Genomic DNA, 25585 nt, shown 5'->3' on the forward strand with positions numbered 1-25585 from the left:
GAGAAATTCCCCCATTGTGGGACAAATAAAGGTATATCTTATAAAGAATATCTTATTTTTTCTCACAGCATGTGAAAGGAGCCAGAATTTGAGTTGACTGTAGCACAATAAACAGTGCAACAGTCATCAGTACATTTATTAAAACTCAGCATTTGTGGCAATAACAAGTTTTTACCACAAGGTTCATACACACTTGTGGGTGTAAATGAATTTCAAGTTTCTAGTGTGAAAGTTTAACGTTGACGCATAAAGGAGTTTGAGTTTGACAATAAAAGCCCCCTAAATGAACAAAAACAGACTCAACCTGCATCGAGACAGAAAGAAAATGTCGACTGTTTTCCAGCTTGGAGTTTTGCTTCTATTTGTAGGTAAGTGTCAAGTGAATAAACGACAAAATATAATATTATATCTGCACTTTAATACAATTACATAATACATAATAGAATTAATAGATTATAATTACATAACACACCATTACATAATACATAATAGAGCAATGCAATTGTTAAAGTTCAGATATAATATTATATTACACACATATTTACACTCAACACTACATATAAATTGTTTTCTAATTTCTATGTTAAACACTTTGAATGACCTCTGTGTATGAAATGCGCTATACAAATAAACTTGCCTTGCCTTGCCTACATCTGATCTGATTCTATATTTTCTATTTTCTGATTATATATTTTATATAGAATTTAAAATTTATTTCTTCTTTATATTGTATCTACTTGTGCCTTATTTTTGCTCATTTATTTTACTTTCTTTTTATCATTTTCTATTTTTAAGTCAAGGACAGTCATAGAAAGCATTTCACTACATATCGTACCGTGTATGATTGTGTGTGAGACAAATAAAATTTTAATTTAAGTTCCAGTTTGATATTTGTTTGAAAAAGAGGAGTGTTTAGAGTGCTTTTTGTTCTAAATGATGAGTGGTGAAAAAAGGTTTTGAATCATTATTGAAGGGGAAAAAATACAACAATTTCATTGCTTAAATTGATCATAAATTCATTTTTCCTTTTTCTGTATGATTTAAGTTACATAATATTTTTTATACATTTCAGTTAACATAATTTTCCTCGCAAATCCCTTAACAATCTCTACAAGTGACTGCTTTCGAAGTGTTTTTTCTACAAATGTTGTATTTCCACTCCAGGAGCTGTGCAGTGTGAGGATCGGCCCTTCGGAATCAGAGGCCTCGAGGTTAAATTGTACGAGCGCAATCTGCAGGTAGGTAAAAACAGCTCGCTAATCGGATTGTCAGATTTCTAAACAATATTTTTCTCATTTGCTCATCTCTTCTCTCTTGCTCACACAGAAAGCAGACAAGGCACAGACTTTATGTCTTGTGTGCACAAAAATCGTGAATGAAGTCTTCAAAATGATTGGAAATCAACTCTCAAAGGTCTGAATACACGTCAGCTATTAACCTTGCGTTTTTTTTTGCATCATTACAAATATAGAATAGCAATTTAAACGTGATAGCCTCACATTGTATAATCCATTTTAAGTGTTCACATATTTTTATAGTCTAGACTACAGTATCTGATTATATTTTTCTTTTCTCTGTAGAACAACATCCGTGCAGCTCTTAACAAAGTGTGTAATAAACTGAAATTAAAACAAGGTTGCAAGTCATTGGTTAGTAAATACAGAGAAAAGCTGGTTAGGATCATCTTGTCTGCCAAGAATCCCCGCCTAGTCTGCAAACTACTCCACCTGTGCATAATACATGAAAACTAGATAGTTTCATACTTTGTGGTTATTCTGTGTACTTATGTCCAAACCCTTTGACAGCCTGGTCTCCTAATCAACTGCTATGGAAGTGACCAAAAAATGTTATTAATATATATTCCCAAGTCTGTATTTCTGTTAAAAATAAATACTAATCATTACTGGAATTTGGTTTTAAAAAAATTATTGAAAATTATTTTGAGGTTTTGTAAAAAAATTTTATTTAGTAAAAAAAATAATAAAACCTGTGTATTTTATTAAAACATTGTTGTAACACTTCAATGATTTATTGCTTGGATCTATCAGAGCAAAAGCTACTCAAGCTACTTAAATAAATTTTATTTCTCAAATGACTCAATTTGTCTCTTCATCTTTTAAAATCTTTAAAATTTTAAGGTTTAAATAAAATTATTATTTATCAACTATATCAACTATAGTTTTATCAACTATAAAAAACTATCCCTAATGATCAGGTCTGAGGTGACGGTGGCAAGAAAAAAACTCCCTGAGATGATATGAGAGAAACTTTGAGAGGAACCAGACACAGAAGTGAATCCTCATTTATGTGACACAGGACAGGAAATAATGTCAATGTAATTAATGTCCTTTCTACAACAGTTTGTAGTTGAGTGGAATTAATATATTACTGTATGCATAAAGTATTGTTAGAAGTGATGATATACATTGGATATAAAGACAGAAATAAGAGTAACATAAATGTCAGACTTAGTACATCGTTAATGCAATATTGCAAAAAAACAGAAATAAATATTTAATTATTTTAAATTCAATACCACAAGTCTAAACACACCTCCCAAATTTGTGATAGCACCTTTTGTCTTTAATGCAGTGTAGCGTCTGGTACAGGTCATTTTAGATTTCATGTCCCCAGGCACCCTAAATTTCAACATCTACTTCTCAATTAACCGATGAGCAACCCAGTTTTACACACACACCTGGCTCCAGAATGACTGGAGCCTACACAAAGACCAGATAACCCCATGCGGCTTCTCTGATTGAACTCATAGGGGCCCTCAATCAGAACACACACACACACACACACAACACAATGAGACATTCCTTTTACTAATAAAACCCGAAGATAAGCTACTCTAAGTTTCTCATTCTTATAACCCTTTTTGTAATGTGTTCTTCTTTTAAGGCACGCCTGACTTAAAATTATTTGCTCCTTAATTTCCTGACAAGGGTGTATTTTATTCATGTGTCAGAAAACTACATTGTATTTAACATCAGTTATACTCTAATTACTGATCATGGCATGTTAATGTATACCTGTTCTAATGCTGTATGCCCCTTTAAGGTCTGATGTCAGAATGTATACGAAGCTATCGTTTTCTTTTTACTTCCCTAATGAAAGTGCATCTTGTTGTATGTTTCATTTTTGTTTCTTTGCCTTTATAAGAACACAATATCGTATTAACATCAGTTACCCTTCGATTACTGATTTGTGTATGTAATGTACCGCTGCCTTTATACCGCCATTACCCTTCATGTTTAGTATCCAAATGACCACAAAATTATCGGTTACTCATTTTTCAAACACTGGTGTATTTTATTTGAGCACGAAAGGTGCCATACCGTCTTAATACACCTTGGATAAAACTTTAAAGTCATTTAAGAGTTTGATAGCTAAACCACGCCCACAGACACCTGAAACAAAGGGAGTTTTTCCCTCCAAAATGTTGACAGAAGTATTGGTCATCTCCCCAAAGATGGGTGGAGTTCGCGACCTTTAAATTGTCACAAACACCACTAATCTGTGGTCAGACTTTTGGAACAGATTGGAGATGACTCCATCTTCCTTCAAAAAAAGTTCCAGCAAGCTTCACTTCCAAGAACGACAACTGCTCTGATCTTCGGGAGAACTTGGAAGAACGTCTGACCCCACCCTAACTGAATTTTCAGAGATTTCTCTGTTGCATCCGGACTCTTGTGCAGTAAGCCAATGCAAGTAACGGTTTCCTCTACCAATCAATTTAGATGCGCAATTTTAAGTAGGAATCTTTCATTGAATCATAAGGTGAATTTAAGTTTCTGTGACGATTTCCCAGTTAGGGTGTGAATAATTTTGAAGTTTAAGCTTGCCATTCCTTTCCTTCCTTTCTCTAATTTCTTCTTTCCAGTCTCTTCCTCCCTTTCCCCAATTTTAATTTCTTTTGTTTTATTTTATTTTCATCTTTGTTTTCCCTATTTCTTTTGTTTGTTTGTGTAGTTAGTTTATGTTGTGTTTGTCTCATTCATTAAATGCCATATTTTTGTGCCAAATAAGTGATTGTCTCTGAGTATCGCTCACAAATTAAGGTACCTGCAACATCTGGTCTGAACTACATGCTCTATTAAGTTAATTTAATTCAAATTACGGTGTAAAGTAAAAGAGGAGTGAACCTTCCTGGGCCGGGAAGATACCGCCGTATCTGGACTCTGGACTAAATGATGGAACAGGAACAGAGGGACTGCCGTGGCTCAAGCTACACAACCCCGTCATCTCTTGGTCGGAACCGTAGATTTCAAGCTGGAGCAAGAAGTGCGCCCAACACCTCCGGCCCACAAAAGGACCATTCCAACTCAACACCACAGCCACCGTGCCTCCCGCCACCGACGTGCCTGGCCTCCCGACAGAATACCTGGACCTCACGGAGGCATTCAGCAAGGCCAAGGTCACCGAACTGCTGCCACACCGACCGTATGACTGTGCCATCAACATCCTGCCCGTTGCCACACCTCCCAGAGGAAGGATTTTCCTTCTGTCACAACCAGAATCAGCAGCCATGAAGGTATACATCGAGGGGGAGCTCAGGAAGGGGTTCATTCGGCACTCAGTCTCTCCAGCATCCTCGGGGTTCTTTTTTGTTAAAAAGAAGGATGGAGGACGAAATCACAGTGAAGTTCCAGTATCCTCTCCCACTCGTGCCATCGGCCTTGGAGCAGCTTCGCAAAGCTCGCTAATTCACCAAGCTAGGCTTATGCAGCGCATATAACCTCATCTGAATCAGAGAGGGAGATGTATGGAAAACCGCCTTTTCAACTCAATCCAGCCACTACGAATATTTGGTCATGCCGTTCAGCCTTTCTAACAGTCAAGCAGTGTTCCAGTCCTTCGTCAATGACGTGTTCCGCAACATGCTGGTCCGCTGGGTAATCGTTTACATTGACGACATCTTAATCTACTCTGAAACCATGGAAGATCATGTCCAGCATATACGAGCCGTACTGAAGCGCCTGATCCAGCACCGACTCTATGCCAAGGCGAAGAAGTGCGAGTTTCAGCCCTAAGTATGTGGGTCCTTTCAAGATTGTCAGACGTATAAACCCAGTGTCTTACCGCTTTGCTCTACCTCCCACGTATTGCATGTCACCCACCTTCCATGCCTTGTTGCTGAAGTCTGCCGACCGACCTGGAGGTAACCGAGAGGACCTCGGGGTTTCTGTCATGACTGGAGCACCTGCCTCGCTTCCCATGCATCAACACAGAGAAGCCTCTCTGGAGTACTAGACACTTCCGGACTGCAGTTCCCACAATTCCCGCACCGGGGCTAAGTATGCAGCCAGCTGTAGCCAATTTCCCACGCTACTTAAGCGCACTTGAACTTGACCCCGGTGTGAAGTGTCGATTTGCTTTTGCAGTCAGTCTGAGTGTTTTCCATGTTTGTTTCCCGTTCTGTTTTTTTGACTCTGTTCCCGTCTTTGGTTTCTTGATCGTTTGCTACCTGTCCTGATCTTTTTGCCTGTTTCCTGTTTACGATTTCTACCTGCACTATGTTGTTGTGTTTGCCTGCCCTGACCGTGCCTGTACCTCTGGCAGTAATTAATACTGACGTACATGTCCCTTAGTGACACGTTTTCAGATTGCGTAGGAAACCTTCCACAATCCCACTAAGGAATGTGTCCTAGTTTGCACAGGTTAGTTTTGAAAACACAAGTTCAACTATCAGAGTTGGTCTTACCTTGAAAGCAGGTGTCCTTCGAAGTCCCTCTGTCTTCTAACAAAGGATCCTCTTCAAGTTCTTCTACATATTCTATTGTTTGAATCTTTAAATGAAGGAGTCAGACTTAGACCGTTTTGTCTTTGCAGGATCCTCACAATGGGAGGCCTTGTTTTTATTAAATGCAATTTAATACAGATTGTTACAATCTATGTTCTTGTATATTTCTGTCTGTATTTTTCTTGTCATGTTCTAATAGCTTGTTCAATGATGATTTCCCTTCTCTCGATTGGTGGTTCAGAAGAGGTGTGGTCATTATAAGGGCGCTTCCGGCGTTCAACATGGAGCTCATTTTTGGTACGGCCGCGTTTGGGTAGAGAGCTCCGGATCCCTCTTCCGGACGATGATCAAACTTGCCATCATTTAGTAAAAACGTATCTTTTGAATAACCTGTTGATTATGTTCTTTTGTTCTTAAAGTGATTCCTCAATCATGTGGAGCATAGGGGTGTCCAGCCTATTTATTTTGATATCTTGCTTTGTACTTTTTTGTTAGAGAGTTAGGGAGGTTCAATGTATTTTATTTCATGTCCCCTTAGGTTATTTAACCCCTTCCTCCTTTTGATTGCGAGGCTGGTTTTGTTTGTTATTTTGGCCATTGGACACCCCGAAGAGATGCTCCCTTCCACTTGTCATATTCATTCTTAATAAACTTAAACCTATCCCTTAATCAGTTCGGTGAATGTGTTTGATTATTGACGAGAGTGATTTGAAACTGGTATTCCACTATCTCAACTCTGTTCCCTTTTCACGCCCTCTTGGAGGTTTCCTTTTCCCCTAGACGTGACCCGTGTGGTGCGGGGCGGGTGGGCCGGGGGGGTTATCTGCCGTAACACAGATAAATGTGTGTAATATATGTAAAGTAAAATAAAAGTATTATAAATAAAAATTTGAAATAAAATCTCCTTCAAATAATCAAACAGTATTAGAATAAGTAAAAGTAATTAAAATGCAAAGATTACAACAAACCAAGAAACACTCTCCAAGTGTAAGCTTGCATTTGCTCTATGATGCACCCACTATTAGCAATAACTGAGTATAACACACTAAGCTTGCCTCTAGGTGAATGCAAGTTCAAGACAAGCCTTTATACATTTTGTGACATTACAATTGCAAGTTGGATTTCGCTGTCGAGTCTGGCACCCTCTTGGGCTTTTCGACAGCCAACATCAAATCTTGTCCTTCAAACATTTATCGTCTGTGACCCTCAGAGTGCTACTCATGTTTTCTCCTCATCTTTAAGGTTAACAATTCTATATATGGTTATATGGTCAAATCAAATCAAATCAAAGTTTATTTATAGAGCACCTTTTTAAAACAGCAGGTGTTCTCCAAAGTGCTGTACAAACAATATAAAATAAACAATAGAACTAAAAAGCATAAAATAATAATAATAATAATAATAATAATAATAAATAAATAAATTAAAACTAAATAAAAGTAATAAAAGTGCAATAAATACAATAATAATTAGTAAAACACACTAAAAAGAACTCCTAACAGGTAACTCTCGTACTGCGTTGTATGCTGCACCATACAAATATGTTTTTAAATGTGATTTAAAATTTTTAAATGTGATTTAAAAACAGCAAGTGAAGGAGCCTGCCTAATGTACAAAGGCAAATTATTCCAGAGTTTGGGGGCCGCTACTGCAAAGGCACGGTCACCTCTGCTCTTTAATCTTGCGTTGGGGGATACTAAAAGCAGTTGCCCAGCAGACCTAAGTGCTCTGGATGGAGCATATGGCTTTAATAGGTCTGAAAGATACTTAGGACCAATCTTATTTAATGATTTAAAAACTAAAAGTAAAATCTTGAAATCAATTCTAAAATGAACGGGCAACCAATGAAGGGAAGCCAATATAGGTGTAATGTGTTCTCGTTTGCGTGTCCCCGTTAATAAACGTGCAGCTGCGTTTTGTACCCTTTGAAGCGTGTTAGAGATGCCTCACCAATGCCTACATAGAGACTATTACAATAGTCCAGGCGGGATGATATAAAAGCATGGATGACCCTCTCAAAATCAGTAAAAGATACAAATGACTTGACTTTAGATAATTGCCTTAACTGAAAAAAACACGATTTAACTACCAAATTAATCTGTTTTTCTAGTTTAAAGTCACCATCCATTAAAACCCCCAGGTTTTTGACAACAGGCTTCACAAATGACTTTAAGTCACCCAGATCTACATCACGAGTATTAATCTTACCGCCAGGTCGAAATAAAATTATTTCAGTTTTATCTTCATTAAACTTTAAGAAGTTGGAGTCCATCCATGCTTTAATATCTTCAAGACATCTCAGCAAAGGTGCCACAGAGTTTGCATCCTTCTGTTTCAAAGGCAGATAGAGTTGCAAGTCATCTGCATAACAGTGAAATGAAATGCCATGTTTCCTAAAAATGGACCCTAAAGGTAATATATATATAAAGAAAATAAAATCGGTCCAAGAATGGAACCCTGAGGGACTCCACATACAAGAGATGCAGTAGAAGACACAAATTCCCCAAGACGTACAAAGAAAGTTCTTTCACCCAGATAAGATTTAAACCATTGTAACACGGCACCCTTTATACCAACACAATGCTCAAGACAAGAGATTAGTATATTGTGATCTATGGTGTCGAACGCAGCAGTAAGATCTAACAGCATAAGAACAGCATAGTTACCTGCATCAGTGGTCAATAATAAATCATTATAAACTTTTAACAGGGCCGTTTCCGTGCTGTGAAGTGATTTAAAACCAGATTGGTACAACTCTTGCAAGCCATGCAAGTCTAGATAGGCTAATAATTGACTAATAACAACTTTTTCCAATACTTTGGAAAGAAATGGGAGTTTTGAAATGGGTCTAAAATTAGCAAGAACCGATGAATCCAAGTTAGGTTTTTTAATCAGTGGTTCCACTATAGCGTGTTTAAAATGTAGGGGTACAACTCTATGAGTGAGACTACTATTTACAATCGTCAGAATGTTAGGGCCAAGGGTTACTCCCTGCAGCTGCCAAGCTGTGATTATATATGACTGAAACTTTCTCTCGCTGTTGAAAATTTGTTAAAAAAAAAAAAGCGTTAAAACACTTCATTTGCAGATTTCACCAGCGAATGCACAGTGAGCTTTTAAGATTTCCCTGCAAGAAAAATAATCATCTAAGTTCACAGTCAAAATAAGCAATATTAATCTTGTTAATTCTATTATAGAAAAATGAATGAACATAAGAAAAAGAAAAGATTTCTCCTGAACTTCTGAAAATAAAACTTAATGCATTATAATCTTCCTTCCTTTTGGAATCTTCTTCCAGCTGTGTAGGTACAGTGTCTGATCCCTTGTTGTCTTCTTTTCGTAATTCATATTTAAGTCTTTCAACTCTTCAACCAACTCTTCAACCTTTTGTATTTTTACATCGATTTTCCTTTGTCTATTTGCCTTATGTTTCTCTTTTCTTTCCCTATTTTTCCTTCTCTTTGTACCATATATTCCTGTTTGTCTTCTGGCAGATAAATTAATAATTGGTTGTGGTGTATCTTTACATTTATTTAGGTTTGTTGGCTGAGAACCAGTATTGGAGCCCAGGAAGATTCCTGTAACTCCATCCTGTACCTGCCAGTGTCTCACAACAATACAATCATTATGGTTGGACATGGTCACCTTCTTCAGGGCTGAACACCCCAGCACAATAGTCCTTGAGCTGTATGTGCTTCTCTAATGTGAGTACAGACCTCCATCTTTGTAAAAGCTGTGTAACAACACGGACAGGCCTCACCCTTATCCGTGTTGTTATATCATCTGAGCGTGCAAAATCTGGACATGTCAATTCGACCAGCTTTTACAGTGTCACAGTCCTTGAGAAGATCAGAGCTTTTGTCAAGGTTGGTGTAGTCCTGCTCGTTGCATCTAGCCAAGTACCATGGATAAGAGGCTCATCAAGGAGCCAGCAAAGTGATGAACAGTTCTCCTTGTGCACTTTGAAATGGTTAAAAACTTGTCTGTCCAGTCTCTATCCTCCCACTGTGTGCAGTATCCCTTCGCAGCTGCTCTCCATGAGATGTTCTCTGGACAAGTTAGTAGCTTCTGCACGAAAGACAGACGAAATGCTACAGTCCTGCTCAATAACTGAATAAGTCCTTGTCTGCTCTGTTCCTTGGGTAGGTATAGGATGCTTTGTGGTAACCAGTGCAACTTATCCCAGAAGAAGTCCACAATTGTGACCTGTAGATCCGCTAGTAGATTTGGAGGAGGGTCGAGACGGGCCAGCCTGTGCCATTGAAGCAGCTAAGTCATTTACAACCAGTGTCCTTCCCTTACAATATATGACCCTTACATCTTTGGAACAAGCCATCTCCATTTATTTAGACATCTCCATTTATTTAGACATCCTTTTACTTTTTCACCTATACCTTCCCAGTTTTTCTTTACATAGTTAAACTCCTGGGTACACTCCCAAGTATTTTAAACACCGTTTTAGAGTCCTTTCTAATCCGCAATTAAAATGGCTTCACTTATTTTCCAATTTAACCTTGCCAATGTTAAAACATTATTATCACAATAATGTCAGTTAAAACACACTTATAATGACAATATCATATGCATAAGCCGATACACAGTATGGGGTATTGCAACTTGGTACAGATAAAGAAGTCATTTTGCTTCTTAACTGGCATTGTAATGGTTCTATGGCAAGGGTGTATAGCATGCCAGACAGAGAGCAGCCCTGCATGATGCCCCTATACACTTTAAGAGGTGCACATAAACCACTGTTATGAACCTATAAACCCTGAGCTGAACCCTCCACAAATAGCGTTCAACATGGTCAAAAGCCTTTTCTTGGTCCATGAAAATAAAAGCAGTCTTCAGCCCCAATAGCCTAGAGATGTCTCAAATCAAATGTACATTGTCGTGAATCGATCTGCCAGGCACACAGTACATTGGTCAAAGTAAATTACTTGTTCCAATACCTTCCCCAGTCTTGTTGATAATGCTTTTGAGAGCATTTTAAAGTCTGTGCATACTAGTGAAACAGGGCGCCAGTCAGTTCCCCACAACTGTTTGCTCACCTTTCTTTGGTAAGAGGATAAAGACCACCCTACGGTTACTCAGAGGCAGCTTCCATATTTTAGGCTTTCCTTCAGTACTTCTAGCAAGTCCTGCCCCAACACCGACCAGAAGGCTTTATTGAACTCCACTGACAGCCCATCAATTCCAGGTGACCACCCATTCTCCACGCTACTCAGTGCAGCTTCTAGCTCCGCAAGAATCCTTGTCGAGTTCACTAACTGACCCCTAGGTTAGCCTAGGAAAAGCTTGAAAAAAAACTTCCTCAACCTCTTGCACATCTGTGAGCTCACGTTTGTACAGCTTTGAGTAAAAGCTGACTGTCTGCTTGCAAATTCTTGTAGGATCAGTTACAAGCTCCCCTGACTCTGTTCGTAAAGCATGTATAAATATTTTCTGTCCATTCTTTTTTCCAGACCAAAAAAGAACTTGCATGGAGCATCTATCTCTTTTACACTTTATAAGCAAGAGCGGACCTGCGCCCCCTGTACTGTTGTGCCCAACAACTCATCCAACGCATTTTTTGTTTCTTTTGAGAGCCTCAATGTGGCCTCAAATTCCTGTAGATGCCACCAAACCCTGGAGTTCCACCACTTCTAAGAGATCTGGCGATGTTCTTACAGAGGTGGGAGTAAGTCACACATGTGCAAGTCACAAGTAAGTAAGTCTCAAGTCATGAATGTCAAGTCAAAGTCAAGTCGAGTCTTTTTTTAATATTTGTCAAGCAAGTCTCAAGTCTCAAATTTGCGACATAAGTCTGACTCGAGTCAAGTTGAGTCCCCCATCTCTGAGTCATTTGAGCGTACTGTTGACAAAATACTTGAAGCAGACACGACTAGAACACAACAGAGGATTCTGCGCTGCTTAAGGCAACACGGCTCGACTAAATACTGACAACAGTTAACACATGAGGAACAGGTGTGCAGAGGCAGGGAGGAAGAGACAAGGGCGGGGCAGACACGTGACACAATATATAAACAGATGCACATGGCCAAGAGTCCTGACAGAAAAGCCCAAAGGATAAACAAAACATGACCTAAAATATTCAGCTGATGTTTTAAACTATAAAATCGATCAAGTCTTGCTTGTGAGAGTATATTTTCCTTGCAGTGTGACCATGTGTACTGTCTCTGGTTTCTGTGGAAATTTCTACATACATCACTCACCTCATAGAATAGAATGGAGGCATAGAAGCCATTATTATCACCACATATACATTAAAGCACAGTGGAATTATTTTCTTCACATACCCCAACTGAGGAGGTTGGGGTCAGAGTGCAGGGGCAACTATGATACAGCACCCTTGGGGCAGGGTTTGTTGATGGCCTTGCTCAAGGGCAGTGACTGCTTGGCGGTGCTGGGCCTTGAACCCCGATCCTCTGATCAACAAAAACGTTGAGCCACTAATGCCCCAATATGTCTCTATTAACTAACACAGTCGTTTCTAAGAGGCGGCATGAGGTTCTAAGTGGTCTAAGTGCCATGTATTTAAAGTCACCTCCAATGATTAAAACTTTGTTCTGCTTACAAGAACCAATAGCCGTGCTTATTTTAAAACAACATCCTCTCTACACTCTGAGTAGGAGCGTACACACAGATAAAAACAAAAACTTTGTTTCTTAAACCGTACTTTTAAAAGTCTTCCTTTTAAAATTTCCTCAACCTCATAAGACTGCAGAATAAAGGACTGTGAAAACATAAGAGCAACACCACCACTAAGAGAATTATTGTGATTTAAATACAGTACACAAGCCCTTTCCACTCACTCTCTCAGTCCGAACAGTTCCCTGCATGACCGTGCATTTCATGCAGGAAGATTTTATCTGCTCTTTTCTGTTTCATCAGTTTTAAAAAAAATTGCTCTTTTTCTGTGATACCTGGCGCCATTAATATTAATGGTTATTACACTTATTGCACTCATTATATAGTAGATTATTCTTAAACTTCTATAGTTAAACATTGTTTTTTAATTTTAATTTGAATCAGATCTATGCATACCAACAAGTTACATTCATTTGTTTGTATTTCGTCTAAGTTTGGTCACCACTTTGCTTTAATTTTCTGACATCTTGAACAAATTGTTCTGTGTCCGGAAAAAACCTTTCAGGATTTACAGGATTTATTTCCAGGATTTGTGTCATTTAAAAACTTAGAGTTGTGTGCAGCTGTATAGACCAACTCTCCTTCACCTAGTTGTAAAACCTGTGACAAACTTGAGTCAGTTGAACAATCATCGCTCTCTACTTCCTCCTCTGACTCTTTTTTTTGGCTTGTTTTTTGGCTTTACCACAGCTTATGTCAGCTCATATCATATCACCCATTCTTTTTTCACACATTGTAGGTTCAATTGCTCCTGCTATTTCCCCTGTGGGTTTTGCCACAGTAGCATCAGGGTTACCTCCACTGTGCCCAGCCATGACTGCAGGGGGAACAGTCACAACAGGGTGGAGTATGGATGAGGCCGCCGCTACGAGCTCAGTCACAAGAGAGTCAGCTACAGCAGACTTAGCCACAAGGGGAGCAGCTACAGTTGGCTCACCCTCCCCAGATACACTGTTGTGGTGTGGGATGTGGTAGCTCAGTGGTTAAAGTGTTGGGCTACTGATCGGAAGGTCATTGGTTCGAAACCCCAGGTCCACCAAGCTGCCACTCCTGGGCCCCTGAGCAAGGCCCTTAACCCTCACTTGCTCAGTTGTAAGTCACTCTGGTGTCTGCTAAATGCCGTAAATGAAATGAAAATGAAATGGTTGTCTGTCAGCTCAGTCCGCTCAGTGTTCCTGTCTGTCACCCTATCCGTCTTTACTTTTCCTGGGCATGCACGGACCAAGTGCCCAGTCTCTCCACAATTAAAGCATTTCATGACCGAGTCTGTGACAAAAACCACATAGTCAAAGCCCTCAACCCGAAACTTCATGACCAACTCAAGCTCATCCACACCATTGTTCAGTATCATGAACACTTGTCTTCTAAAAGACACTACATTGGCACTTTTTATTTTAGGTACTTTGCTTCCCATTGTCACGATGTGACATGGTGAGACAAAGGCAAGTGTGGATCCAAATGCAGTTTTACTTATTTAATAAACAAAACAGAAACATGCACGCAAAACAGGTCATAACACTGAACAGGACAGGGAACAAGAAGAGAAAACACCAAACACCAACAACGACTCACCACAGGGAAATGAACAAACAGTGTATATATAGTAAACAGGGACCAATCACAAAGCAGACAAAACACCTGGGGAAGAGATGGAATGCAATTAGTGTCCATGGTAAGGAATGAGTAGGCGGAGCAAACAATTAACATCAGGGAGAGACGGCAGACAGAAACAAGGGGAAACACAGACAGACACGTTACAGAACACCTCCCCCCCAACGAGAAGCTTCCAGACGCTCCCAAGTCCACAAAAACCAGTCCAGGAGGGTGGAGCGAAGGCGCAACCAGGATGGGAGGGCGGGTCGGGTTCGTGTAGTGGTGGTGCCGGCAGAGCAGGAGGCCAGGGCGGAGCTGGCAGAGCAGGAGGCCAGGGCGGTGCCGGCAGAGCAGGAGGCCAGGGCGGTGCCGGCAGAGCAGGAGGCCTGGGTGGTGCTGGAGGCGGAGCCAGAGACCAGAGCAGGACCGGAGACCAGGGTGGTGCCGGAGGTTGAGCCAGAGACCATAACGGAGTTGGCAGCCAGGGTGGTGCTCTGGGCCTGTAAACAGGGACAGGAGGTAGAAGGGCTGGAAAATCCAGCGAAACGAAACACAGGACGGATAAAACAGGAACATACATAGGTTCAGGCCAGGCAGAGAGTTCAGGGAGTTTGGGTGTCACTATGTCGACTGCGTTCTCCAACTCAGTCGTTTCGGTCGACCAGACTGGTTCGGCTGGTTCCGTAAACCCGGTCGGTTCCGTCGACCCGGCCAGTTCCGCAGGTTCCGTCGACCCGGTCGGTTCGGCAGGTTCCGTCGACCCGGTCGGTTCCGTCGACCCGGTCGGTTGTGCAGGTTCCGTCGACCCGGTCGGTTGCGCAGGTTCCGTCGACCCGGTCGGTTCCGTCGACCCGGCCAGTTCCGCAGGTTCCGTCGACCCGGTCGGTTGCGCAGGTTCCGTCGACCCGGTCGGTTCCGTCGACCCGGCCAGTTCCGCAGGTTCCGTCGACCCGGCCAGTTCCGCAGGTTCCGTCGACCCGGTCGGTTCCGTCGACCCGGTCGGTTGCGCAGGTTCCGTCGACCCGGTCGGTTCCGTCGACCCGTTCGGTTGCGCAGGTTCCGTCGACCCGGTCGGTTCCGTCGACCCGGTCGGTTGCGCAGGTTCCGTCGACCCGGTCGGTTGCGCAGGTTCCGTCGACCCGGTCGGTTCTGCAGGTTCCGTCGACCGGTCAGTTCCGTCGACCCGGTCGGTTCCGTCAACCAAGTCGGTTTCGTCGACCCGGTCGGTTAACCCTGTGCCTAACCCTAACCCAGCCGGTTAGCACGGGCCTCAACCGAGCTTGCCGGTACGGTAGCCATGAGACTTGGCTCGGTCACTGGTGTGCACGGGACTGGGCTGGACGGAGGTACTGTAGGGCATTCGGGCGTCCGTGGCTGGTTCCGCTCTGTAGCCCACAGATCCCGATGCTTGCTGCCTCCCCCCAAAAAATATTTACGGGCAGCTTCCGTCTCTACACCGCTCAAGGTTAGCATGGACCCGTCCAGGAGCAATGCCAAGTTGAAGAACTCCGAGAATGTTTTTATCTTCTCTCGGGTAGACGGCATCAAATACCGCAGGATTCACATTTACATTTACATTTACAGCATTTGGCAGACGCCCTTATCCAGAGCGACGTACATAAGTGCTTAAATCTCTAACATTGAATACCTTAATGCTGGTTCACTAGGTTACATACTTAAGATACCATGAGTTTAAAACATTTGTTCAAAGTTACAATGAAAAAGCGTCAAAGGTTTTCTTTTTTTTAAATGCAAAAGATAAGGAAAGAAGTGCTAGTTGAAGTGTTTCCTGAATAAGTAGGTCTTCAACCGCCACTTGAAAATAGCCAGTGACTCAGCTGTCCGGACCTCTAGGGGAAGTTCATTCCACCACCTTGGTGCCAGAACAAAGAAGAGTCGTGTAGTATACTTGCCTCTTACTCTGAGAGATGGTGGAACCAGTCGAGCAGTGCTGGTAGATCGGATGGTGCGGGGTGCAGTGCAAGGAATAATGAGGGCTTTGAGGTAAGAGGGAGCTGGTCCATTTTTGGCTTTGTAGGCCAGCATCAGTGTTTTGAATCGGATGCATGCAGCTACCGGAAGCCAGTGGAGGGATCGCAGCAGCGGGGTGGTATGCGAGAACTTTGGCAGGTTGAAAACAAGCCGGGCAGCTGCATTTTGGATCATTTGCAGAGGACGGATTGCGTTCATAGGTAGACCTGCCTGCAGTGCATTGCAATAATCCAGTCTAGAAATGACAAGAGACTGAACAAATACCTGAGCAGTCTGTGTGGACAAAAATGGCCGAATCCTTCTAATGTTGTAGGGAAAAACCGACATGAGCGAGTCACATTAGCAACATGAGAGGAAAAGGACAGTTGATTGTCCATGGTTACCCCAAGGTTGCGAGCTGTGGCTGAAGGGGAGATCAGATCGTTGTGCAAGGATATAGCAAGATCATGACCTGGGGATGAATCACCTGGGATGAACAGCAGTTCAGTTTTGCTAGGATTGAGCTTTAACCTCTTACGGGCCCTGTGCCGTACATGGCACGGAAGTAGAAGTGACCACTAGGGGATGACCCAGAAACAAGCTTCAATTCAACTTTAAAGCATCAAATCCTCCAAAAACACGAACAAACCTATTTACCTAGTAAAGTTTATACTCTCAATAATTTTTTAAGCCCACACACAAAGCACAATATGATTCACAGCCTTCATACAATTAGAAAAAAAATTCGGACAAAACTGACCTAGGTGGCGCTAGACAGGTTTTCCCTTACCTTTAGACGCGTCTCTTTCTTCACTGGGGTAATATATTCCAACACAAATAATCCACAAAAATCCACACAGGTCCAAAAATCTGTAAGCCTTTTAATCCAAAACGCTCTGGTCGCGCCGCAAATATTCTGTTAGTGTTCTGAAAACTGGAAACAGAAGTGCGCCATCATCTCGTTTTGCCGCTCTAACTCCTAATTGGGATATTCAAAAATTCAAAGTCTACGTCATATTTATAGCCCAGGTCCTAACGAATCAAATAAGCCCTCATTTGAGCCAATCGGTGCTTGTATGGCAGAGATAGACGGCTGGGAAGCCAATGGTGGCATGACCTCATTTTTTGGGAACCCGCCTTTGACTGACAATTACTCCTTCCAATAGCAATGAAATGGGCCGGGACCTATACAGCCGTTTAGCCAATAAGCAGACGATTCCAACAGTATGCGACATGCTTTACATTCTTTGCCTGTGTCTGCGTAAACTGGAAGCGTAGAAGAATTCTTGCGTAATCCCTGACCTTTTGTCCCTCTCACAGCTCAGGGTGTCAAGTTACAGGCCTGTTTTCACACCAGAGTGATAGAGAGAGAGTCTAGGCTTATTTATGGCTTGTCAGACTGAGCCTGCAGCCTTTTATTTCAAAGTTATGTAGTAAACAAGTACACAAAAACGCTGCACCCGACGACCAGGGCCATAGAAAAATATTCATATAAAATCCATTTTTGGGTCTTTTGACTTGAGTTTTTTTTTGGTGAAAGCCAAGACATGTGACTATGACTCTCAGTTGTTGGTTTGTCCCTAACATGTTCCAGAAAAATAAGATTAATCAGTTTATCAGAAAAACAACCCAGGCGGACTGGAAAACCTGCATTCAAACCCCTGTAACTTTGTGCCAGTAAGGCCTAGAATCAAACTAGTTTCTGAAACTAGAGAATCTCTTCTTTCAAATGAGACCAGGCTCACCCCTGTGTGTCAAAGTATGTGGGAGCTGTACCACTTTTTGTTGGACAATGGATATAGGCTGAGGTCCGTAAGAGGTTAACTGATGAGCAGTCATCCATGATGAAATTTCTGCCAGACATGCTGAGATCCGGTCAGAAGCTGTGGTATCTGAGGGTGGGAAAGAGAAGATAAGTTGTGTATCATCAGCATAGCAGTGGTAAGAGAACCCATGTGATGAAATAACTTCCCCAAGAGAGTGAGTATACAGGGAGAAAAGAAGAGGACCAAGTACTGAGCCCTGTGGGACGCCAGTGGAGAGTCTGCGTGAAGCAGATGTCACTCCCCTCCATGTTACCTGATATGAGCGTCCTTCCAGGTAGGAGGCAAACCATTCCCAAGCTGATCCGCAAATCCCAAGACTCTTGAGGGTGGATAAGAGAGTCTTGTGGTTGACCGTATCAAACGCTGCTGAAAGGTCAAGGAGGATAAGGATGGATGACAGTTTGGCTGATCTAGCAGTATGTAGCTTCTCAGAGACATCCAAAAGGGCTGTCTCTGTGGAGTGAGCTGCTTTAAAGCCAGACTGTTTGGGATCTTGGAGGTTGTTCTGTGAGAGATAGACAGACAATTGACTATAGACAATGCGTTCAAGAATTTTTGAAAGAAATGACAGAAGTGATACCGGTCTGTAGTTACTGATGTCTGATGGATCCAGAGCAGGTTTCTTTAGGATGGGAATAACCCTTGCTCTCTTGAAAGTAGTTGGTACCTGACCAGATGCTATGGATCTATTGACGATAGTGGAAATGAAGGGCAAGAGGTTTTGTGAGATGGTCTGGAGCATAGTGGTAGGGAGTGGATCCAATGGGCAAGTGGTAGGATTGCAGGACTGGATGAGTTGTAAAATCTCTTCTGCTGTCAGAGTTGAGAAATGTGACAACGAAGGTGTAGGGCAGGGGTCGGCAACCCGCAGCTCCAGAGCCGCAAGTGGCTCTTTCACCCCTATGCTGCGGCTCCCTGTAGATTTGGAAAAATATTTAATTTAAATTTTTTATTTTTGTTAGTTTTTAAAAAAAAAATGTAATTCTGAATTCTAAGATCATGATGCTCTTGTAACATTAAAATAAACCGAGTTTAATTTTTTTTTTTTTTTGGGTCGCTCAAAATATGTCATAACTGCCGACTTGCGAAATCCGACACACAGAAGCAGGGCAGTTTTGGTTTGCTGCAGCCGGCAAGTTAAATTTTTTTTATGTCATGCAGGGCGTTTCTCACGCTCTCCCGCCGCACATCATATTCTCACGCAGAAAAACTTTGACTATCATATATTTAATAAGCCGCAGGGCCCAAAATGTATCAGTCCGCACTGCTGTCTCTTCTGTGGAACCGGGCAGGAATCAAGAGCGTCTCAGTTCTTAGTCGAGCCTGACACTTATCAGCCAATCAAAAAAGAGGCTACACAATAATAGCCAATCAGAAAATAGCACTATCTGGGAAAGATTTAACGCAACATACAATGAAAAAAAGCGAGGGGTTGGAGATGTCATGCTTGCCTGTCTTCAAAACTTGAGAGCCCTGGTCATGAATACGAAGGACTCAATTATATATTAAACATTTTATTTGAAAGTAACCTTCAACCCAGCGTCTTTTTCTTAAGGTTAATTCAAACTGTTCAAAATATTTTTGTTTGCCTGCAGAAATAAAATTGCATTTAATCGATAGCTGTTAATTGATTTCATAAATGCAACACACTACAGTTTTTTCTATACTTTCCATAAAGGTAAAAAAAAAAAAAAAAAAAACATATATGCAGTGTATCTTCATTTTAGATGTCAAAAGGGTTTTGTGGCTCCCTGTGGTATTTTTTCTGTGGGAAACGGGTCCAAATGGCTCTTTGAGTGTTTAAGGTTGCCGACCCCTGGTGTAGGGGAATGCATACTCTGAGATGTAAGTGCAGTCGGGGCTGAAGTGAAGGTCCGGCAAATTTCCTCAATCTTCTCCTGTAGAAAGAAACAAAGTCTTCTGCAGTCAGGGAGGATGAAGAAGGTGGAGCCGGGGAGTTGAGCAGAGAAGAGATGATGTTGTGGAATTTCCGAGGGTCATGTGAGGAAGCTTCAAGCTTTTCCTTGTAGAAGGAAGTCTTGGCAGAAGTCACATCTGAGGAGAACTTGACAAGAAGTGTTCTGTAAAAATCAAGATCTGCATCAAGTTGTGATTTCTTCCACTTTCTCTCTGATGATCTTAGCTCTCTTCAATTGTTGCGCAGCACATCTGAAAGCCAAGGCTTTCAAGGATGTCCCTTAGTCCATGCTTGAAAATGTCCTTGAGCGCCTTCTCATCGAAGTCGACCTGATTGCACAGGTCCACGAATACCTCCGTATATTCCTCGACCAGGGAGTACTCCTGACAAAGACAAAACAGTATTTCTGCTGGATCCATGGGGTGAGTCGTTCTGTCACGATGTGACATGGTGAGACAAAGGCAAGTGTGGATCCAAATGCAGTTTTACTTATTTAATAAACAAAACAGAAACATGCAGGCAAAACAGGTCAGAACACTGAACAGGACAGGGAACAGGAACAGACAAGAGAAACCACCAAACACCAACAATGACTCACCACAGGGAAATGAACAAACAGTGTATATATAGTAAACACGGACCAATCACAAAGCAGAGACAATCAGAGACAAAGACAAAACACCTGGGGAAGAGATGGAATGCAATTAGTGTCCATGGTAAGGAATGAGTGGGCGGAGCAAACAATTAACATCAGGGAGAGACGGCAGACAGAAACAAGGGGAAACACAGACACGTTACACCCATCTGTATTTTCTTAATGCCAGAGACCAGTTTTCCATAATGGGAGAGTTCTTTTTCAATTGTCTCATTTTTCAGGAAGGGAGAAATATTTAGGAGTATGATGTTTTTAGCTGGAGTACTGAGAGGAAGTACCGTTATGAGTGAGCCCTTTAACACAAATTTATTTTGCACCATTATGTGTACTTTTTCCACTGAGTTAAAAAAAACATAACAATCGTGCTTTCCTTGCGTGAGGCACCCAAATGTTGTCAAAACCCACTGTGTTACTGACCGTTACACACCATCCTCACACCATGCATGTCTCTCTGTCTCTTTATCTATCTATCTAACATAGATTTAGTCACTGTCACTGGAATGTTTCTCTTTTCAACACATGAACCGTTCATTAGTGTGAATTACTGGAATTACTGAGTCATATATTTGACTCTCAGTTGTGTTTATGAATCCTGACAAATTATATCATGAGTCTTTTAAAAACTGTTATTTAAAAAGTTATGTCGATAGTAAAATATAAATAGAGTAAGTTTTTGTGAAACAATTTCTGCCAAAAATTAAAAAAGAAATTAATAAAATAAAAAAAGGTTTTGGGGCATTTAGGTGCCAAAAGAGTCGAGATGAGTCAAATGATCTGACTCATTCATTTTGTCACATCAGTGTTGAGCTACAATACAAAATGAATACAAGGTAGTAACTCAACTATTTAACAGAATTGTAAATGTGTGTTTAAGAGAAATAAAAGGTATTTTTAGTTACACAATACCAAGTGTAATAGAAAGAATGTCAAGAATAACAGGGTGAGATTCTACACAGTTATTCTACTGTGAGAGTGCTAATATTTTTAAAACCCACATTTCACATAAAATTGCATTGATAAATTGAGAAATTTCCCCATTGTGGGACGAATAAAGGTATATCTTATAAAAATTGCAAAGCAAATTTTTTTTCTCACAGCATGTTCAATGTTAGAGATTTAAGCACTTATGTATGTCGCTCTGGATAAGGGCGTCTGCCAAATGCTGTAAATGTAATGTAATGTGAAAGGAGCCAGAATTTGAGTTGACTGTAGCATGATAAACAGTGCAACAGTCCTCAGTACATTTATTAAAACTCATCATTTTTGGCAATAACGCGTTTTTACCACAAGGTTCATACACACTTGTGGGTGTAAATGAATTTCAAGTTTCTAGTGTGAAAGTTCAACCTTGACGCATAAAGGAGTTTGAGTTTGACAATAAAAGCCCCCTAAATGAACAAAAACAGGCTCAACCTGCTTCGAGACACAAAGAAAATGACGACTGTTTTCCAGCTTGGAGTTTTGCTTCTATTTGTAGGTAAGTGTCAAGTGAAAAAAACGACAAAATATAATATTATATCTGCATTTTAATACAATTACATAATACATAATAGAATTAATATATTATAATTACATAACACACCATTACATAATAATAATAATAATAATAATAATAATAATAATAATAGAACAATACAATTGTTAAATTGCAGATATAATATTACATTAGACACATATTTACACTCAACACTACATCTGATCTGATTCTATATTTTATTTTCTGATTCTATATTTTCTATAGAATTTGAAATATTTATTTCTTCTTTATATTGTATCTACTGTACTTGTGCCCAATTGTACTTGGCTATTTTTAATTCAAGGACAGTCATAGAAAGCATTTAACTACATATCGTACCGTGTATGATTGTGTGTGTGACAAATAAAATTTTAATTTAAATTCCAATTTGATATTTGTTTGAAAAAGAGGAGTGTTTAGAGTGCTTTTTGTTCTAAATGATGAGTGATGGAAAAAAGGTTTCGAATCATTACTGAAGGGGAAAAAAATACAACAATTTCATTACTGAAATTGATCATAAAAATCATTTGTCCTTTTCCTGTATGATTTACATTATATATTTTTTTTATACATTTCAGTTAACATCATTTTCCTCTCAAATCCCTTAACAATCTCTACAAGTAACTGCTTTTGAGGTTGTTGTATTTCCTCTCCAGGAGCTGTGCACTGTGAGGATCGGCCCTTTGGCGTCAGAGGCCTTGAGGTTAAATCGTACGAGCGCAATCAGCAGGTAGGTAAAAACAGCTCGCTAATCGGATTGTTAGATTTCTAAACAATATTTTGCTCTTTTGTGTGTCTTCTCTCTCGCTCACGCAGAAAGTAGACGAGCCAGGAACTTTATGTGATGCGTGCAAAAAAAACGTTGACTACGTCTACAAAATGATTGGAAATCGTCTCTCAAAGGTGTGAATACACGTCAGCTATTAACCTTACGGAGTTTTTGTATTATTACAAATATAGAATAGCAATTTAAACTTGATAGCCTCACATCATATAATCCATTTGAAGTGTTTTCATATTTTTATAGTCTAGACTACAGTATCTGGTTATATTTTTCTGTTCTCTGTAGATTTTTAGGTTTTGTAACATTTTGTTGTGTATTTGTGTAATTTGCTGTGTAAAAAACTGTGTATTTTATTAAAACATTGTTGTAACACTTCTATCTGAAGTTGATTATATTTTACTAAGTTGCATTTACCAATTTATTGCTTGGATCTATAAGAGCAAAAGCTACTCAAGCTACTTAAATACATTTTTATTTCTCAAATAACTCAATTTGTCTCTCAACTTCATCCTGCATTTTTGTATAGCACTTTTAACAATTCATATTGCCTCAAAGCAAGATTAGATAAGAATAGTAACAGAATTAACATTTAAAACCTTTACAATTTTAAGGTTTAAAACGAAATTATTATATATCTTTAACAACTATCCCTAATGATCAAGTCTGAGGTGACAGTGGCAAGAAAAAAAAACTCCCTGAGATGATATGAGGAAGAAACTTTGAGAGGAACCAGACACAGAAATGAACGTTATCCTCATTTATGTGACACTGGGCAGGAAATAATGAACAGTTTGTAGTTGAGTGGAATTAATTTATTACTATATGAATAAAGTATTATTAGAAATGATTGATGTAAGTAATGATATACATTGGATAGAAAGACAGAAATAAGAGTAACATAAATGGCAGACTTGGTACATGTTTAATGGAATATTGCAACAAAAAGAAATCAAAAGAAATAAAAAATGTAAATAAAAAAATACCACAAGTCTAAACACCTGTAATGATACACATGCCATGAGCCAGGGTAAGCAAAGACAAAGTGAAGTTTATTAAAGTCCGTGAACAGATGTATCGTACTTGAGCTGTACGAAGCACCACCAGGTTGCAGCACGCACACACACAAACACAAACACTGGGGAGAACACAGGGAAAGGAGAGACAGGATCCAAGACTGGAGCTAGTAGAGGTGGGAAGATAATCCTGTAGCCCCGAAGGTGAGGGAGAAGGAAAGAGAGCCGATTGTTGAGAAGCAAACGGGAGTCTGGAGCTTGAATGACTGCGGGGAAAAAAATCACGTTAGAACATACGAGACCAGACAACAATTGAGTGACTGAGAGTGGCTTATATAGGGTGTGTGTTGATTGGTTAATGCGGAGCAGGTGGTGCTGATTAGTACTCAGGGGAATGTGAATGCTGGTGAGTGAGTGAAGGACCTGGTGACTCCGTGACAGTACCCCCCCCCCTTCACGGTCCGCTCCAGAGGACCTGGAACACCAGAGCGTCGAGGTGGGCGGCCTCTGGGTCGAGGTGCGGGTCTGCCTGGGTGTGACTCATGGAACTCCCAGAGGAGATTGGGGTCCAGAATGTCATCTCGGGGCACCCATGAACGTTCCTCAGGTCCATACCCCTCCCAATCGACGAGATACTGTAGAGCCCCACCCCGACGTCTGGAATCCAGGGTCTCCTTCACCGAGTAGATCCCGGTGTCTTCTTCTAGGGTAGGTGGGGGTACTTCTTCAGCTCCAGGACCTGGGAGAGATGGGAGAGAGACTGGTGAGTGATAAGGTTTAAAGTGAGACACGTGAAAGACTGGATGTATACGATAGGTACTGGGGAGTTTAAGTGGGAATGCCACTGGATTGATCTCCTTAACGATTTCAAAGGGTCTGATGTACCGAGGATTCAGCTTTTTGCAGGGGAGCTGTAGTCGGATGTTCCTCGTGGACAACCATACCTTTTGACCTACTTGGTAACACGGAGTGGATGAACGACGAGTGACAGCAGCCCTCGTGTCTTCTAACGGCTCCCTGCAACTGATGATGCGCCGAGTTCCATACCCTCTCACTCTCACGGAACCAATGGTAAACAGACCGGACATCCGAAGGCTCATCTGACCAAGGGAAAAAAGGTGGTTGGTAGCCGAGTACACACTGGAAAGGCGTTAAGCCAGTAGTTTGCTGTCTCAAGGAGTTTTGTGCGTACTCGGCCCATGGGAGGTACTAACCCCAGCTGTCCTGGTGGAGCTGACCGAAAGCTCGAAGGAACTTACTGACGTTTTGAATTTTCCGTTCCGTCTAACCATTAGACTGGGGATGATATCCGGAGGATAGACTGACAGCCACACCTAGGCGTTTGAAGAAAGCTTTCCAGACTCTGGAGGTAAATTGAGTACCACGGTCAGAGACAATATCTTCAGGAATACCGAAATACCTGAATACATGCTCGAAGATTAGTCCTGCAATTTCCATAGCTGTGGGGAGGCCCTTGAGGTGGATTAACCTGATAGATTTAGAGAAACGGTCGACCACAATGAAAATGCAGGTCTTTCCCTCAGAAGTAGGCAGGTCTGTTGCGAAATCGATCCCTGAGTTTGACCATGGACGGTTGGGAATGGGAAGAGGATAAAGTTTGCCAGTGGGTAGATGATGAGGTGTCTTGGTGGTGGCACAGACTGAGCACCCTAACACAAACCTCCTGACATCTTGGGTATTTCTGGGCCACCAGAACTTCCCCTGGGAGGAGTGAGAGGGTTCGGCTAATGCCTGGGTGACCAGTGGTAACTGAGGTGTGTACTTGGTTGATGAGGGGCATACGTTGAGACGAAGGAATGAACTGAACATTGGCTGGACATTCTGGTGGTGGATGGACAGTATTTGCTCTTTCACATGTCCACTGGATTGGGCTGACGATCATGGAGGATGG

The 25585-nt window shown here is 41.1% G+C and overlaps 2 protein-coding genes across 2 annotated transcripts; one reads left to right on the top strand and one right to left on the bottom strand.

Moving 5' to 3' along the window:
• Positions 1 to 231: 231 nt before the first annotated feature.
• Positions 232 to 2079, top strand: LOC113657298 (prosaposin). The gene is made up of 4 exons (XM_047821878.1): positions 232 to 368; positions 1165 to 1238; positions 1327 to 1413; positions 1581 to 2079. The coding sequence occupies exons 1-4, from the start codon at positions 284 to 286 to the stop codon at positions 1749 to 1751; spliced, it is 417 nt and encodes a 138-aa protein (XP_047677834.1). The 5' UTR covers positions 232 to 283; the 3' UTR covers positions 1752 to 2079.
• A 21467-nt stretch (positions 2080 to 23546) lies between these two features.
• LOC113657297 lies at positions 23547 to 25131 on the bottom strand. The gene is made up of 4 exons (XM_047821133.1): positions 25000 to 25131; positions 24618 to 24882; positions 24097 to 24412; positions 23547 to 23939 (listed from the first exon to the last, which is right to left on the bottom strand). The coding sequence occupies exons 1-4, from the start codon at positions 25129 to 25131 to the stop codon at positions 23651 to 23653; spliced, it is 1002 nt and encodes a 333-aa protein (XP_047677089.1). The 3' UTR covers positions 23547 to 23650.
• Positions 25132 to 25585: the final 454 nt, after the last annotated feature.

Source organism: Tachysurus fulvidraco, chromosome 12, assembly GCF_022655615.1.
Source record: "Tachysurus fulvidraco isolate hzauxx_2018 chromosome 12, HZAU_PFXX_2.0, whole genome shotgun sequence".
Classification (NCBI taxonomy): Eukaryota; Metazoa; Chordata; class Actinopteri; order Siluriformes; family Bagridae; genus Tachysurus; species Tachysurus fulvidraco.